The sequence below is a fragment of the Centropristis striata genome, chromosome 3 (assembly GCF_030273125.1).
Source record: "Centropristis striata isolate RG_2023a ecotype Rhode Island chromosome 3, C.striata_1.0, whole genome shotgun sequence".
Classification (NCBI taxonomy): Eukaryota; Metazoa; Chordata; class Actinopteri; order Perciformes; family Serranidae; genus Centropristis; species Centropristis striata.
The window spans coordinates 10,791,615-10,806,541 of record NC_081519.1 but is presented as its reverse complement, the minus strand read 5'-3'; the positions used below and the strand labels follow the sequence as shown (position 1 = coordinate 10,806,541).

The 14,927-nt window shown below is 42.2% G+C and overlaps 1 protein-coding gene across 1 annotated transcript; it reads right to left on the bottom strand.

Annotated features, from left to right (window-relative positions):
- Positions 1–243: 243 nt before the first annotated feature.
- Positions 244–14,304, bottom strand: cdk2 (cyclin dependent kinase 2). Its single transcript, XM_059328988.1, has 7 exons — positions 13,886–14,304; positions 11,655–11,732; positions 11,442–11,562; positions 11,180–11,350; positions 10,159–10,260; positions 2,358–2,561; positions 244–1,209 (listed from the first exon to the last, which is right to left on the bottom strand). The coding sequence occupies exons 1-7, from the start codon at positions 13,999–14,001 to the stop codon at positions 1,105–1,107; spliced, it is 897 nt and encodes a 298-aa protein (XP_059184971.1). The 5' UTR covers positions 14,002–14,304; the 3' UTR covers positions 244–1,104.
- Between the last annotated feature and the right edge of the window lie 623 nt (positions 14,305–14,927).

Here is a 14,927-nt window from a genome sequence, read left to right as displayed (position 1 = left end):
ATTAATGTTTCTGACAGGATGCCAGAGAGCGGGGCCAGACAGAGGTTAATGAAGTGTAACAGTAATTGGATTTAACAACGCGAGAAAGCATTTGAGTCTGGTATTTCAGTCTCACAAACTATTTGGCATTTAACTGTTTCACTTGGCTGCAGAACTGAAGAAAACATCATTGACTTTGACTCAAACTGTGACTGACCGATGACCCTTCAAATGAACCCAAATGACCTTCACACGAACAAACAGTAACAGTTGTTTAAACAAGTTTATTTTTTCAAACTGTAAATAAACAATATTCATAAAAACAGTTAAGTTTGAATAAAATCTAGAGTAAGAAAGATGCAACAGCACATTCAATTCTGTAAAATCTGAATTACAACAGGGAACATTTGTATATGACAACTGTATGTCAAATCTGAAAACTTCAGTTTGGTGAGAAATCCTGCGACCAATAAACATTTGTGTGTTAAACAACAAAAGGTGCTGTTATAAAATCACTTTCAAGACACTTTGGACCTCAAATTTAGAATTTAACTGCAAGAAAATCAACCTAAAAGAACAAAGATTATAGTCTTTGTGATCTTTAAGCACCAACTGTTTTACATCAGCTGATGATGTTTGTTGTGCGACACATCTTTCATTCAGCTGCTGCTCAGTCTCACAAATCATGACATTTGTTATTTGCACTATCCCACAAACTTTAACCTAACTACTGGACTATTTGAATTTGGACATCCTTCAGCCAACAGACCGTTTAAACTGGGAAATGTAATGGCAGAGTATACCCCAGCTGCACTCAGAAGACCATCCCATTTACAATTTATGTAATAAATGGCAGTTGCGCACAAATATGCAAAATAATGATATTGAAAATTACAGTTGAACCTTCATAACAATTGTAACATCATGGCTGAAATATCTGTACAACTGTCAGGACATGTGTCGTCTAGAAAGCTGGTTTTAGTTATTAACAAATATCCATGAAAGGATCCAACACATCCTGTAGTGTCCACGGTTTCTGTCCATTCCAGTCGTGGATATGAGGCGAGGCGAGGAGGTCCTTATTGCTTACACATTGTTGGCATTAAAATGGACATTTTGCTTGACTCAGAGTCTGAGATGAGGAATCGGCATGGTGACGTCGCGGAAGTATCGATGTACGAGGGCGTTTTTGGCAGATATCCTTTTGTTTGGATCATAATTCAGCATTTCCTGTAAGGACACAAACAGAAATGGAGAAATTTAGTCAAACAATCTGTCTATGAATGGGGAGCAAACTCATCAGGGACAGACAGAGGTGACAAAGAAAAAAACACCTTCACAAATCTCACACACACATAACCTATTTTTGATTTAAAGCGGCGATTTTTGCTGAAAGGTATAATATAGGAGTAGAGTAAGAAGTACATCATATCCTCACACTGAAGAAGGTTCATCTTTGTCTGAAAATGACTAAAACAATTAATCAATTGTTGGAAGTATTGCTGATTTTCTGTTGACTGGCAAATCTAATGATCAACTAATTCCTTCACTATGAAAAGTCTCATATACTTGTATGCTGCAGTGGAAAACCAATTTATTTTTATTTATTTTTTAAGATTTCTTTAATCATTTTAATGCCTTTTTCATGCTAAATTACTTATTTCATGCTTTTTTCCCAGAGCAGATCTCTGGTAAACACTCATTTTAACAGCCACTTTCTCATTAAGGTTTTTAGTCTTCATTATGAAGCTGTTGCTTTTCCTCCAGGAATCTGAAGGGTATTGGCAACACAGAGCATTATCTGACTTGCCTCGTCAAAAACAAGCTATTCTCTGCACTTTCCCCTCTCGTCTCCTCTCCATTTAAAAAAAAAAGAAAAAAAAAAGGCATTCCCAATCCTGGGTAGGTTTATCTACAGGCCCCCAGTGATGAGGCTACACATGTTTTTATTGGCTAAAAAGTTAGCTACCAGTACACGAAATACCTGGTTGTGTAACCTCACCTGCCCTGTGTCCCCATTTAAGTCTTTGGGTGAAACAAGTAGACTTCAGTCTGCATTGTGCGACGTCACAAATCATTATTGCAATTGTATTACCTGTTTGTATTTGCTGACTACCACTGGAGGAAAACACTTGCGTTTGTCGTTTGCTTATTTCCAACCCTGATTTAAAGTGATTCTTTATGGAGAAACTCAGTTTCACAGATCTGTTGATTAAATCAACTCATCGATTAACTGAGTGTTAGTCGATTAAGAATTTCTCTAATCATAATCTTTGGATCTTGCTGACTAACCCACAAACAAACACATGAGACCAATCTCCTATTCACAGGTAACCAATGCTGAATGAATCTATGAATGAAATGACAAATTTTCTCACTCCAAGCAGTTCTCTTCCATCCTCATCAAGAATCGGCACCACTTTGGATAAATCCTGTCGGGCCCACTTGGGGAAAGATGGTTTGTAGTCAGGCATCGATGTGACTCCCGGCCAGACGGTCTCATCAGGTGTGCCCAAGGTGCGGAAGATTCGGAATAACTGATCGATCTCAGAGTCGCCGGGGAATAAGGCCCTCTTGGTGAGCTGCATGAGAGAGGACAGAGAGGGGAGTGTAGTGGCTAATGTTGGCTAGCAGGTATTCCTGGCTTACACGTGTCCAAAAACTGTTGTCCTTAAAAATCCACTCGAAGTCCAGGTGATGTTAGAAAAAGGATAGAAATTTATTCCACAAGTGTCACTCAAATTCCACAAACTTGGTTTTCTAAACAATACCGGACAGGACACGGTAAAAAACCGTGTGTCTCCACTGCTAGCCTAGAGTTCACTACTCAGGTCAATGACCTCACTTTCTAGCGTCTGAGGTTGCTGGCTCTTAAAGCTACAGTACCACCAGCATTAAACATAAATGAAATAGTCTGGTCTAGACAGAAAAGATTAACAAATAGTCATATTCAATTAAACTCAAACATCATTAATTATTCGACCAATATATATAAATTCAGATCCATCCAAAGTTACAAATTACAAAATAAATTGCACAAGAAAAATAAGAAATCAGCAATCAGTTCTCGCCTCATACATATCCGGCCCCTAATTGTTCTCTAAACTTAGAAACAATTACAAACAACATGAATCAAAATAACCCTGGGGCAATAAAGTCTTAATAACAATCCAGAGTCGTGTCTTCTTTCTTCTGACTTAAGAAGTCTCTGGTACTTACTGAAGGAGTCTAGTCTTTACCTCTGTCTCATACTGCTTCGAGGAGCAGACAGACCTTGGTGATGGGTCTGACTAGTTCACTGGTCTTAGTCTTCAGACGAACCCGGCGAACAAGTCCATGTTCATCTGGCAATGCTTCAATGACTTTGCCAATGACCCATGAGTTTCTTGGCGCAGTCTCATCCACCATCAAAACAATATCCCCTGGGACAAAGTTACGTGACACCCGTGACCACTTCTGGCGCATCTGGAGCTCAGGCAGATATTCCCTCACCCAACGCTTCCAAAAAAGGTCCACCATATATTGGGTCTGCCTCCATCTTCGACGTGCATAGAGGTCCTCTGCCTTGAAAAGTCCTGGAGGTAGAGATGGCTTGGTCCTCAGTAGTAGGAGGTGATTTGGGCTGAGTGCCTCTAAGTCGTTGGGGTCACTGGAAGGGGTAGTAATGGGTCGCCCATTAATGATGGCCTCAGCTTCGCACAGAAACGTCTGGAGGCTTTCCTCATCCAGATTCTGAGTCCTCAGAGTAGCATTGAGGATTTTCCTGATGGACCTGATTAAACGCTCCCATACTCCTCCATGGTGAGAGGCTGCTGGGGGATTAAACATCCATTTTATGCCTCGTTGAAGCAATGTGTCCTCTATTTTGGAGGTGTTCCACTCTTGAATGGCCTTTTTGAGCTCTCGCTCTGCCCCAACAAAATTGGTCCCGTTGTCAGAACGCAGCTCCACAACTTGTCCTCTTCGTGCGATAAACCGGCGAAGAGCGTTAATGAAGGAGTCTGTGTCTAGGGACGCTGCCACCTCTAAGTGGACCGCCCGAACGGCTAAACAGGTGAAGATAACACCGTATCTCTTCACAGTAACTCTTCCTCGTTTCGCTTCAAAAGGACCAAAGTAGTCTACTCCGGTTCTAGTGAAGGGCGGTTCGTCAGGTAAGACTCTGTTTCGTGGCAGGTCTGCCATTTGTTGCTGTCCAGTGACACCATGTAGCCGCCGACACACAAGACACTTGGACAGGACCCTTCTTATTGCTGCACTGACATTCGGGATCCAATATTTTAGACGCAGCTTGGATAGGACATGGTTGCGTCCACTGTGACCTACTTCCTTGTGGACCTCTTGAAGGATGAGCTCTGACACCCGTAGGTCTTTAGCCAAGATAGCAGGATGCTTGGATTCTTCTGGCATGGCTGCACGGTTGAGCCTGCCCCCAACTCTCAGAATACCGTCTTGAAGAACCGGGTTTAGCTTGTATATGTGGCTACTCCTTTTGACAGGTTCACCCTTCTTTAAGGAGGTGATTTCTTCTTGGAACCTTTTCGTCTGACAGTGGCGTATGACCTCCAGTTCAGCCTCTTTCAGATCATCGACCGTGAGGGTTACTTTGTTGAGGCTTGACTTGTAGTTCACCATAAACTTATGCAACTGCCGTATTTGTTCGTCCTTATCTGTGTTAGACAGTGCAATAGCAATCCTTTGTTCCTTTCTCTTCTTAGCCAAGCAGAGCAAAGTGTTCCTCACCTTAAGAATCCATGCTACTGCCTTCTTAAGGCGCATCCATGAGGAGTAGTACTCAATGAGCGTCTGCATTGCATCAACCGTTTCTCCTACTGCAAGAGCATTTGTGGTGACGTTCTTCTTGATCTCTGGATCAGCAGCGTTGAGATCTGTCAGATGATCAGGGTTCTCTGGCCAGTTGTCAGACGACTGGGTGAGAAAGACAGGTCCCGAGATCCAGACTTGATTTTGCAAGAAAGAATTCACCTTCTGTCCTCTTGATGCATAGTCAGCAGGGTTTGAATGTGTGCTGACATGCCTCCATTGAGATCCTGTTGACACCTTCCGAATTTCCACCACCCTATTGGCTACGAATGTGCGGAATCTTGTCATTTCGTTGTTGATATACTTGAGCACAGCCGTGCTGTCTGTCCAAAATATGGAGTCCGCAAGTTGTAGCTCCAGTTCCTTCCTAATTAGTCCATCCATGCGCGCTGCCATAGTCGCCGCTGTCAATTCCAGGCGCGGGATGGTAGTGGGCTTGAGTGGGGCGACTCTAGCCTTTCCCATGACGAATGTGCTATGGACTTGGCCTTTGCTGTTCTGCTGGACGAGGTAGGTAACTGTGCCGTAGCCCTCTTCACTCGCATCACAAAAATGATGCAACTGAGCATATGTGACCTCTCCAAAGTGGGCTGGCTTGAAACATCGATCAACTCCAAAGTCAGTGAGCAACTGCAGGTCTTTGATCCATTCAAACCACTGCTGTGCAAGATGATCCGGAATCATGTCATCCCAGCTGAGCTTTAGCCTACAGAGCTCTTGCAAGATCTTTTTTGCAGGCAGAACCACCGGAGCTAAGAATCCCAAAGGATCGTAAACAGAACTCACCAAGGAGAGGACGTTTCTTCTGGTGGGAGGTTTATCTTGGATGACAATCCGGAACTTGAATTGGTCGGACTCAACGCACCATTGTACTCCCAATGCTCTTTCCATGGGGAGTGAATCTTGATCCAGATCGAGATCCTTTACTTCCTTTGCCATTTCCTTCTCGGGTATAGCTGCCAGTACCACCCAACTGTTGCTAACCCATTTTGTTAGCTTGAAGCCCCCTTTCTGGCAAATGGCTTTCAGATCACGACAGAGCGACACCGCCTCTTCTTCGGAGCTGACTGACCTAAGGCAGTCATCAACGTAGAAGTTGTGCAACACTGTGCTGATTACTGAAGCATCAAACAGGTCCCTGTTGTCTTCAGCGCAACGTCTGAGGGCGTAGCTCGCACAACTCGGTGATGAAGTAGCACCAAATAGGTGCACGACCATCCTGTATTCCACCAGTGGTTGGTTCAGGTCTCCACCAGGCCACCACAGAAACCGAAGGAGGTCCGCGTCTTCTGGTGGAACCCTTACCTAGTGGAACATGGCCTCCACATCAGCCATAGTAGCCACAGGTTCTTGCCGGAATCTGGTGAGAACTCCAATTAAGGAACTAGTGAGGTCTGGTCCCTGGAGAAGTTCCTCATTCAACGTGACTCCCCGATAAGAAGCACCACAATCGTACACAACACGCAGCTTGTGTTTTTTAGGATGGTACACTCCATGGTGTGGAATGTACCAAACCTTTCCATCCTTACGATCCAGCTCTTGGTCGGCAACTTTCATTGCAAAACCTTTGGTGATCATATCATTCATAAAAGCAACATACTCCTCACAGAACGAATGGTTCTTGAGAAGTTTCCTCTTCAAATTTAAGGCCCGTTGTTCTGCTACAACACGATTGTTTGGCATTTGAAGGTCCTTCTTCTTCAGTGGTAGACCAATACAGTAATGCCCCTCTACCAACCTGGCAGACTGTGAAACACTGTCCATGAATTGGAGGTCTTCTTGGGACATCTCCAGCTGTTCTTGGTTACTTTCAGGAAAGTCGTATTTAAACTGTTGGTTCCACAGCTCATCCAGTTTAGCCACTGATATTCTGTTGGATGTGATGTATTTTCCATCTCCAGTAGGCTCACAGTTGTTGTCTCTCAATGGTCCATTCACGGTCCACCCAAGGATAGTTCTCACAGCGTAAGGTCCATTGTCAACACTTCTGATGACCTCTTCTGGTTCCATTGCCTTTGGCACATTGGTCCCAATCAGCAGACCTATTTCTGCGTTGATGTGGGGAATTCTCACTTGCTCCAGATGGGGCCATCTGTCCACGTCTTCCTGTTGTGGAATGTTCCTTTTGTTAGCTGGAATGGTCCTTTGAGAGAAAACTTCCTGTAGTTCTATAAAGTTGCAACTCTCTAGGCCACACACTTCCAAACCTGTTACAACATGGCTGCGAACAGTCTTTTGTTCTCCCATGGTTGTTAGGAGAATGTCAATCTTCTTTCCAGTAAGGTTGAGCTCATTCATAAGCTCTTCGGTGCAAAAGGAGGCCGTACTGCCTGGATCCAAGAAGGCATACGACGTTACCACCTTGTCGCCTTTCTTTGCTTTTACTTGTACCGGAACAATGGCAAGGATACTGTCTGTGTCCCCGGCCCCAGTATCAGAACATGCATTGTTTGCTTTGTCCACAAACCCACTGATCACAGACTGCTTCTCACCGTCATCTGATGGCTCTCCCCTAGGTGCAACTTTGTCTTTGCTTTTTATGTGCAACACAGTGGGATGAAGCAATGAGCAGGCCTCACAGTGTAATTTCTCCTCACAGGAATTGCTCATGTGCCCCTGCTTCAAGCAACTGAAGCACAGTCCTTTGCCACGGAGAAAGTCTATCTTCTCTTTGTGAAGCGATTTCCTCAGCCTCTTACATTGCGCCATGCTGTGTTCACCCTGACAAAAAATACAGGGCTTGGTGAAAGCGCTGCTAGAGCTAGTAGGACTCTTTGGCTTTGGCTTTAACTCTGTGCTAACACCTGTTTGGTTACTCGTTGGTGTTGCAGACGTAGTAAAGGTCGTCCTGTGACTCTTCCTCTCTGTTGTGAAGTTTACTGAGGACTTAACTTGTCCTTTGTTGCTGTCTTTTATGTCTCCAAACAAAGGGTGTAGTGCAACCTTAGCCTGCATGTTAATAAACTTGACGAGATCCTTAAACTTGGGTCTTCTCGCAGTTTGCTCCTGGATGTCAAAGGCAACACTCCTCCACCTTTCTCTGAATTTGTAAGGAAGCTTGTTAACAATGGCGCGCATGTTGGCGACATTATCCAACTCCTCCATGTAATCCAAGTCTGACATTGCGTTGTTACAGCTGGTAAGGAAGAGAGCCAGTGCGTTGAGACCTTCGCTGTCGTCTGCCTTGATTGCGGGCCAGTTTAGAGCTTTGTCTATGTATGCCACAGAGATCCTATATTCGTTTCCGAAATGTTCCTTTAGGAGTTTCTTTGCTTTGTGATAACCCTTATCTGGATCCATGTGTAAGCAACTCCGAATCAACTCTCTCGGCTGTCCGTTGGTGTATTGCTCCATGAAGTACAACCGATCCTTGCTGCTCTCTGTTTTACCTTCAACACCATGCTCGAACGCTCTGATAAAGAGTCTATATTCCAACGGATCTCCCCTGAAGACGGGAATGTTTTGTGGTGGTAGAGTAGAAAGTTTTTGTTGCTTGATCAGTAATTCTGTAATGTCCCTTTGACGTCGTCTTGCAGTGGGCAAAGCACCTGCTACACTTTCACTAGAACTGCTGATGAAAGACGAATCATCTTCTTCTTCGTCACTCGTAGCTGATGAAATCAACTGTGCAGCTTTGAAGAGTGATGGTGACTTGTGTTTATGTCTTGTATTTCCATGATGCTCAGCAGTCACGTCATGGCCGGTTACAGACTCTCTATGACGGTCCTTTGTCATAGTCGGATACTCCAATGGCTTAGATTGTTCATCTTCCTTTTTTAGAGCATCAGTTTCTTCAAACTTCTTCAAAATCTTAAGTTTAGCGTCTGAAGCAGCCAAAGCCGTCTGAAGCTCGAGGTCTTCTTTCTCAGCCTTCAGCTTTACTTCTTGCCTCTCCAAGGCTTCCTTCTTTTTCAGTGCTGCTGCCTTGGCCAAAAGCGCAGCCCTTTCCAGTTCTGCTTTCAAGCGTGCCGAAGAGGCAGAAGAACGACCGGAGCTTGCCTTAGACCTTTTGGACTTTTTTGAAGATGCCTCTGATATGCTATCACATGGTTTAATGTATTCGTTAGCTTCTCTTGCTTCCTCCATACGTACATGGACATCTGCTGTCCAGCCATCAATGTCATCACTGAAGCTCTTGAATGAATCAGATTTTGGTTTGAACCACTTCTCTTGATCACTGTTCATTTCTTCCTCTGAGGTAACTTGCAGAAACAACTCTTTAACAGAAATGTTCAGCTCCTGAAACTCTCTGAAGAGCTTATTAAACTCAACAACCAACCTGGTCTTGATCAACTCTAAATTTCCATCATCATCCATCAAATGACGCATCTCATTCTTTTTTGTTGTAAGCTGGGTCAGTACAGCTTTCCTTGACCGTATTTTCTTCTGTAATGCTTCTTCCATAGCTTTGAGTGTAGGCTTCACTGATCGTTTTTTCAATGTGGCTGAATTGTCCTCCTCCATTATTCATAAGACAAGACTAGCCCTTTCCACTTGCTAGCTGCTGTTAGCTTAATACAACAAAGCGTTCCAATGTCTTTCAAAGCACTCACAAAGGATAGCCGTCCTCGGATCGTTAGCGCACCGTCCGTGAGTCGTTAGCGAGTCGTCGGCGCTAATTAGCATAATAATGCTCTTCGTCCACACATCCGTTTTTTCCAAACAGCAGCTGCACTTACTTGAGAGCTTGCAGAGAGCCTTTTCCTTTCCGTTCCAAAATCCACGAACTCCAAACTCTTGGTCCACAGGCAAATCCACAAGGAGACGGTTTTTTACTAATGTAGTGGCTAATGTTGGCTAGCAGGTATTCCTGGCTTACACGTGTCCAAAAACTGTTGTCCTTAAAAATCCACTCGAAGTCCAGGTGATGTTAGAAAAAGGATAGAAATTTATTCCACAAGTGTCACTCAAATTCCACAAACTTGGTTTTCTAAACAATACCGGACAGGACACGGTAAAAAACCGTGTGTCTCCACTGCTAGCCTAGAGTTCACTACTCAGGTCAATGACCTCACTTTCTAGCGTCTGAGGTTGCTGGCTCTTAAAGCTACAGTACCACCAGCATTAAACATAAATGAAATAGTCTGGTCTAGACAGAAAAGATTAACAAATAGTCATATTCAATTAAACTCAAACATCATTAATTATTCGACCAATATATATAAATTCAGATCCATCCAAAGTTACAAATTACAAAATAAATTGCACAAGAAAAATAAGAAATCAGCAATCAGTTCTCGCCTCATAGGGAGTCTGGTGGTTAAATGTTACATTTGATCCACTGTGCCTCATGTTGTGCAGGCCTCCTTCATTCACAGTGAAGCTTTTTGTAAAATGAAACTGTGTACAAATTACCATTTCAGCAAAGATGCACCCCAGGCTCCAGATGTCGACAGCTGTGGAGTAGTATTTACAGCCCAGCAGGATTTCTGGTGCTCTGTACCAAAGTGTTACCACCTGAAAAATATCACAGAAAATAGTAAGAAGAAAAAAATAAGAAAATATGTCTCTGGAAGAAATTAACCAAAATAAATATCCACAAAAATGTGCTGAAACAAAAGAAAACTCCTAAAACAGATTTGTTTAGTGACTTGCAGCGTAGAAAGTAAAAATAAAGTTGAGTATTGTCAGATGTTTTTCTGCATCTGGACGAGGGATAGGCGTTAGGAAGGAACCTGCCAACTCGATTATCTATAATGTTAATGATCAATTAATCGCTATGCTTTTATATATACTCCAGTATGTGTAAAAACATGCATACATGGAAAAAAAAAGTTATATATGCAGTTCTATGCAAAAGCCTGTTTTGACGGCGAACGCTTTTATTTTGAAAGGATGAAAAGAGACTTCCTATCAATCGTCAAACTAACTCGAGTGAAATTATACTGTAAAGATAACGTCAAGGAGTTCAATGTTTTAGCCCCAGAAGAGGCATGAGGTCAGTTTTCACAGTAATCTTGCATATATAAATGCTTTTTGTGTTTAAATAAGTTTTGGATAAAATTAAACTCAGTCATTCATGCTAGCAAGGTTTGATACAGAAAGCTAGTTTTGCTCACATTAAAACTCTTGTTTTATGTTGTATAATTGTTATTGCAACTGCTTTATCCAACTTAATTCTCAGCTCATTGGTTTATTGACGTGAGGCCACAGAACTGAAAGCTCGGCTGTGATTCAGTTCAGTGAGTACTGATACGCAGTCATAGAAAAAAAGGGCGAAAAAAATGCACAGATTGATTAAAAATTCCATGTGATCGACCAAATTCTTAATGACCATTAATTGATCATCAATTAATTATTCCCATCCCTTATTTGGAGTGCTGTTTTTATGAAGAAACCTGATGAAATGCATGAACAGTGTGGCTGTATACGTTACCTCGTGTGTATAAGTGCGGACGGGCACCCCGAAGGCTCTTGCCAGGCCAAAGTCAGCCAGCTTGATCTCCCCCTGGGCGTTGATGAGGAGGTTCTGGGGCTTCAGGTCTCGATGCAGAACCCTGTGAGAGTGGCAGAAGGCCAGGCCCTGCAGCAGCTGGAACAGATAACTCTACACGTGCAAACAAAACAAAAAAACACCCAGGTGAGTCCATTTACATTTGATTTCTTCTTTCTGCAAATAGCAAATAGCTGATGTTTACCTTCACCAGCGGCAGGGGGATGCCAGCGACCGTGAAGGAGTCCATGAACTTCTTTAGATCCTGATGGAGGAACTCAAACACAAGGTAGAGCTTGTTCTCGGTGTGGATGACATCCCGCAACCTGTAGCATGTTAACAGACAGGTCGGCTTAAAAACTGAACAGAAACATGTAACGTAGGAATCTTGTATGCAGGATTTAAGTTGTGCACTTACTTGACGATATTTGGGTGACTGAGTTCTTTGAGGAGGGAGATCTCTCGGATGGCAGTGCTCGGTACTCCCTCGGTTTCCCTGAAATACATCGTAAAAGAACTGGTTAAGTAATTCAGTATTCTCAGATTGTAATAGTGTTATCATTTACGTTAATTATTTCAGCAAGCAGTCAAAGCAACTTGAGAGACAAAATAACTTTGACATCCATTAGGGACAGTGGCGGTTCTAGACCAGTTTTACTGTGGGGGCCAAGGAGGGGCCAGTGTTTAATCAGAGGGGCACATTAAGAAATGGCAAAGATGATGTTTAAGCATTCAAAACCTTTATTTTAAATCTCATTTAAGTATATTTGGAAGATACAAATACATTGATTGAAACAATGAGACTTTCCAACAATAACAATTATTTTTGTACGACAATGACATTTCTCATTTTTGTGCACAATTCCTTTTTTTATTATTTTTATTTTTATTTTTTAGCAGTACAGTGAGAATGATCTTTTATTTATATAGATAAGCTCTTATTGTACAATTAAACTATTATACAATGTACACATTCTGGATTCCTTTTGTGTACAATGAGATATAGCTTGAACAAAAAATAGGTAAGAATTGTTCAGTCGTTCATCGTTATAAATTGATCAGTTTATTATTAATTTGACACAGGGAAGCGCCACTGATTAGGGAGAGATGACCAGAGCTGTACAATGAGTGGCAGCTCTTATACCCGGCACTATAAATACTCAATATCACTGCACCAGCACTGCCAGCTAATAGATCAGCTGACAACAGATCAGTAACAGATAAGCACAGCAATGCGTCTGACCCACATTTAAAACTGCATATACTGAGTGGTTCTCAGACTTTTTGGCACCTGTGACCCAGTTTTCAGTTGTCATGTGACCCCTCAGATTAAACTTGGGAACAGGTTTCAAAAACACCACCCATGGATTATAGTTAGGGGGCAACTAACAGTTTTTTTACTTCTGAAGTTAGTGAAGACGGTTTTTCCTGTGTATTATACATACATATTTTAGAGTCTGGAATCAGCATTTTCTGCAATTTTTGCACAAAAAAATACTATAGCATCGGCCTTTTTATCTAAATTGCTGGTGATATTTTTTCTGTTTTCATGCAGCTCTTGATTATGGACCATTTCTTACAAATGCAACACATTTTGGTGTTATCCTTACTGAAATGTCTGCAGAAAAAGAGTGTCAAATTTAAAATGTTAGTGTTTTTATGTATAGGGAATAATATGAACAGTGTCTAAATGTAGAAACAGGTCACAGGGTGGTTGTTGGGAAACATTTTTTTACTGTAGCACTTTTAGTTGTAAGCATTAAACAGTGACTCAGACTGATGGCAGGAAGCGGTCACGCACTGATGGATGAACTAAACCAGGGATGGGCAACTGGAGGCCCGGGGGCCACATACGGCCCGCACCCTTGCTTGAAGTGGCCCTCAGTAAAACTACATGCATTTGAGCATGAAATCTTAAAAGTTCAGTACAAAAATGAACAAAATTACTTCTTGCAATTAATGTTGGTCTGCTGTTCTTGCACTGAAAACCTTTTGTATTCCTATTTATACTGTTATACATGCATTTGAGCATGAAATGTTAAGTTACTGCATTGTGATCATATTTAAAATTGCAGTTTCATCATATCTGGTTAAGTGCACGGTCCTATGTGGCCCTGTGGTAGTGTCCACAGAGTTCGTACACCTTTTCCAAGGTCAAATTCAAGCACTATTCAAGCACTTTCAAGGTCCATTTTAAATATTTTTCCAGCATCCTACATCTTACAGCTGTGGTAAATTATGTAATTTACCACAGCTGTAAGATGCTGGAAAAATATTTCTTTGAATACATGCATACTGAAAATTATTATTTTACGTTTTCATTTCAGGTTTTCCAACTAATTATATTTCTGTTCTATAGGATTGTGTTGTCAAGGAAATGCAGATCAGTTTTAAGCACTTTATCCAAAATTCAAGCACTTTTCAAACCTTGAAAACACAACATTAAAATTTAGGCATTTTCAAGGGTTTCAAGCACCTGTACGAACCATGTGTCAATGAAAAATGATTGCCCCCTCCAGCGTTTAAGTTGCCCATCCCTGAACTAAACACTTAATCACGTCTGAATCAAAGTAAAGCAGCAGTTAGCTGAAGCAGTGTTAGCTCGGCCTCCCGGGGTGCACAGATGATCACCAACAACACTGAACTTACGTGTCCAGGCGAATTTTCTTGAGAGCAACAGTTTCTCCGGTGACTTTGTTCTTGGCTTTGTAAACTACACCATACGTCCCTTCTCCAATCTTCTCCACCTTCTGAAACGTATCCATGTTTACAAGTCAATAGGACAGGAGGTGTGCTGGTAGTTTAGCTGGTTAGCAGGGCTCCTCTCTTTGTGTGTGAGCTACAGAGACAGACGGTACCGAGCAGCGCGGGGACCGACATATAACTCCCCGCTCCTCGTTAGCTTCAGGCGGCCCGGGTCCTCCACAGCCTGCGGGCAGCGGTCCTGGCGAGGGTTACCTGTCTCAGGTCAGAGCGAAACAGCTAAAGGCTGCGGGATCGGGTCATTTGTTGGCCCTGGAGATGATAATATCCGTAAATGTGTGGATTAGCGTGGCGGTGGCTCTGGAAAACACTGAACCAACACGGTAGCGTTTCCCGCGTTACCCGGGGGGCGCTCGTTTTTTTTTTTCCACACCAGGTCTGAAGCGGGCGGTGTTTAGAGGATACTCCTCAAAATAGTCTTGGGAATCTTTGAAAGTACTTCTAAGAAATTACTGTCAGTTGCGTTGAAAATTTTTGGTTTAATGATAAGGTAGTAACCATAGACTGTATAAAATAGGTAGTAACATTTACATGTTACACAGATTATGTAATTACATTACTAGGATTCATGTACTGTAGTTACAGTTGCATTTTCAAAGATTATTTGATTACTTTTAATTTTTTTATTTTAATTATGGCATTTTAAAAAAGGGTAATTTCATTTGACCAATTCAAAATGATGAATTTCTGTTTCTGTGTATTAAAGTTAATACACTGTAATTTGTGCCTGTACTGTTTTTGTAAGGGTTATTGAATTTGACCACCACATTTGTAAAGGCTGAATATGGATTTTATTTGCATTTAAAATGTTATACTGACTACATTTAATAGTAATCTGACCTAGCCCTGAAGCTCGACAGATGGAGTCGGGCTGTGCCGGGATAAGAAACAAACATCCAACAACCGAACCTCAGAGGTAACGTGATGA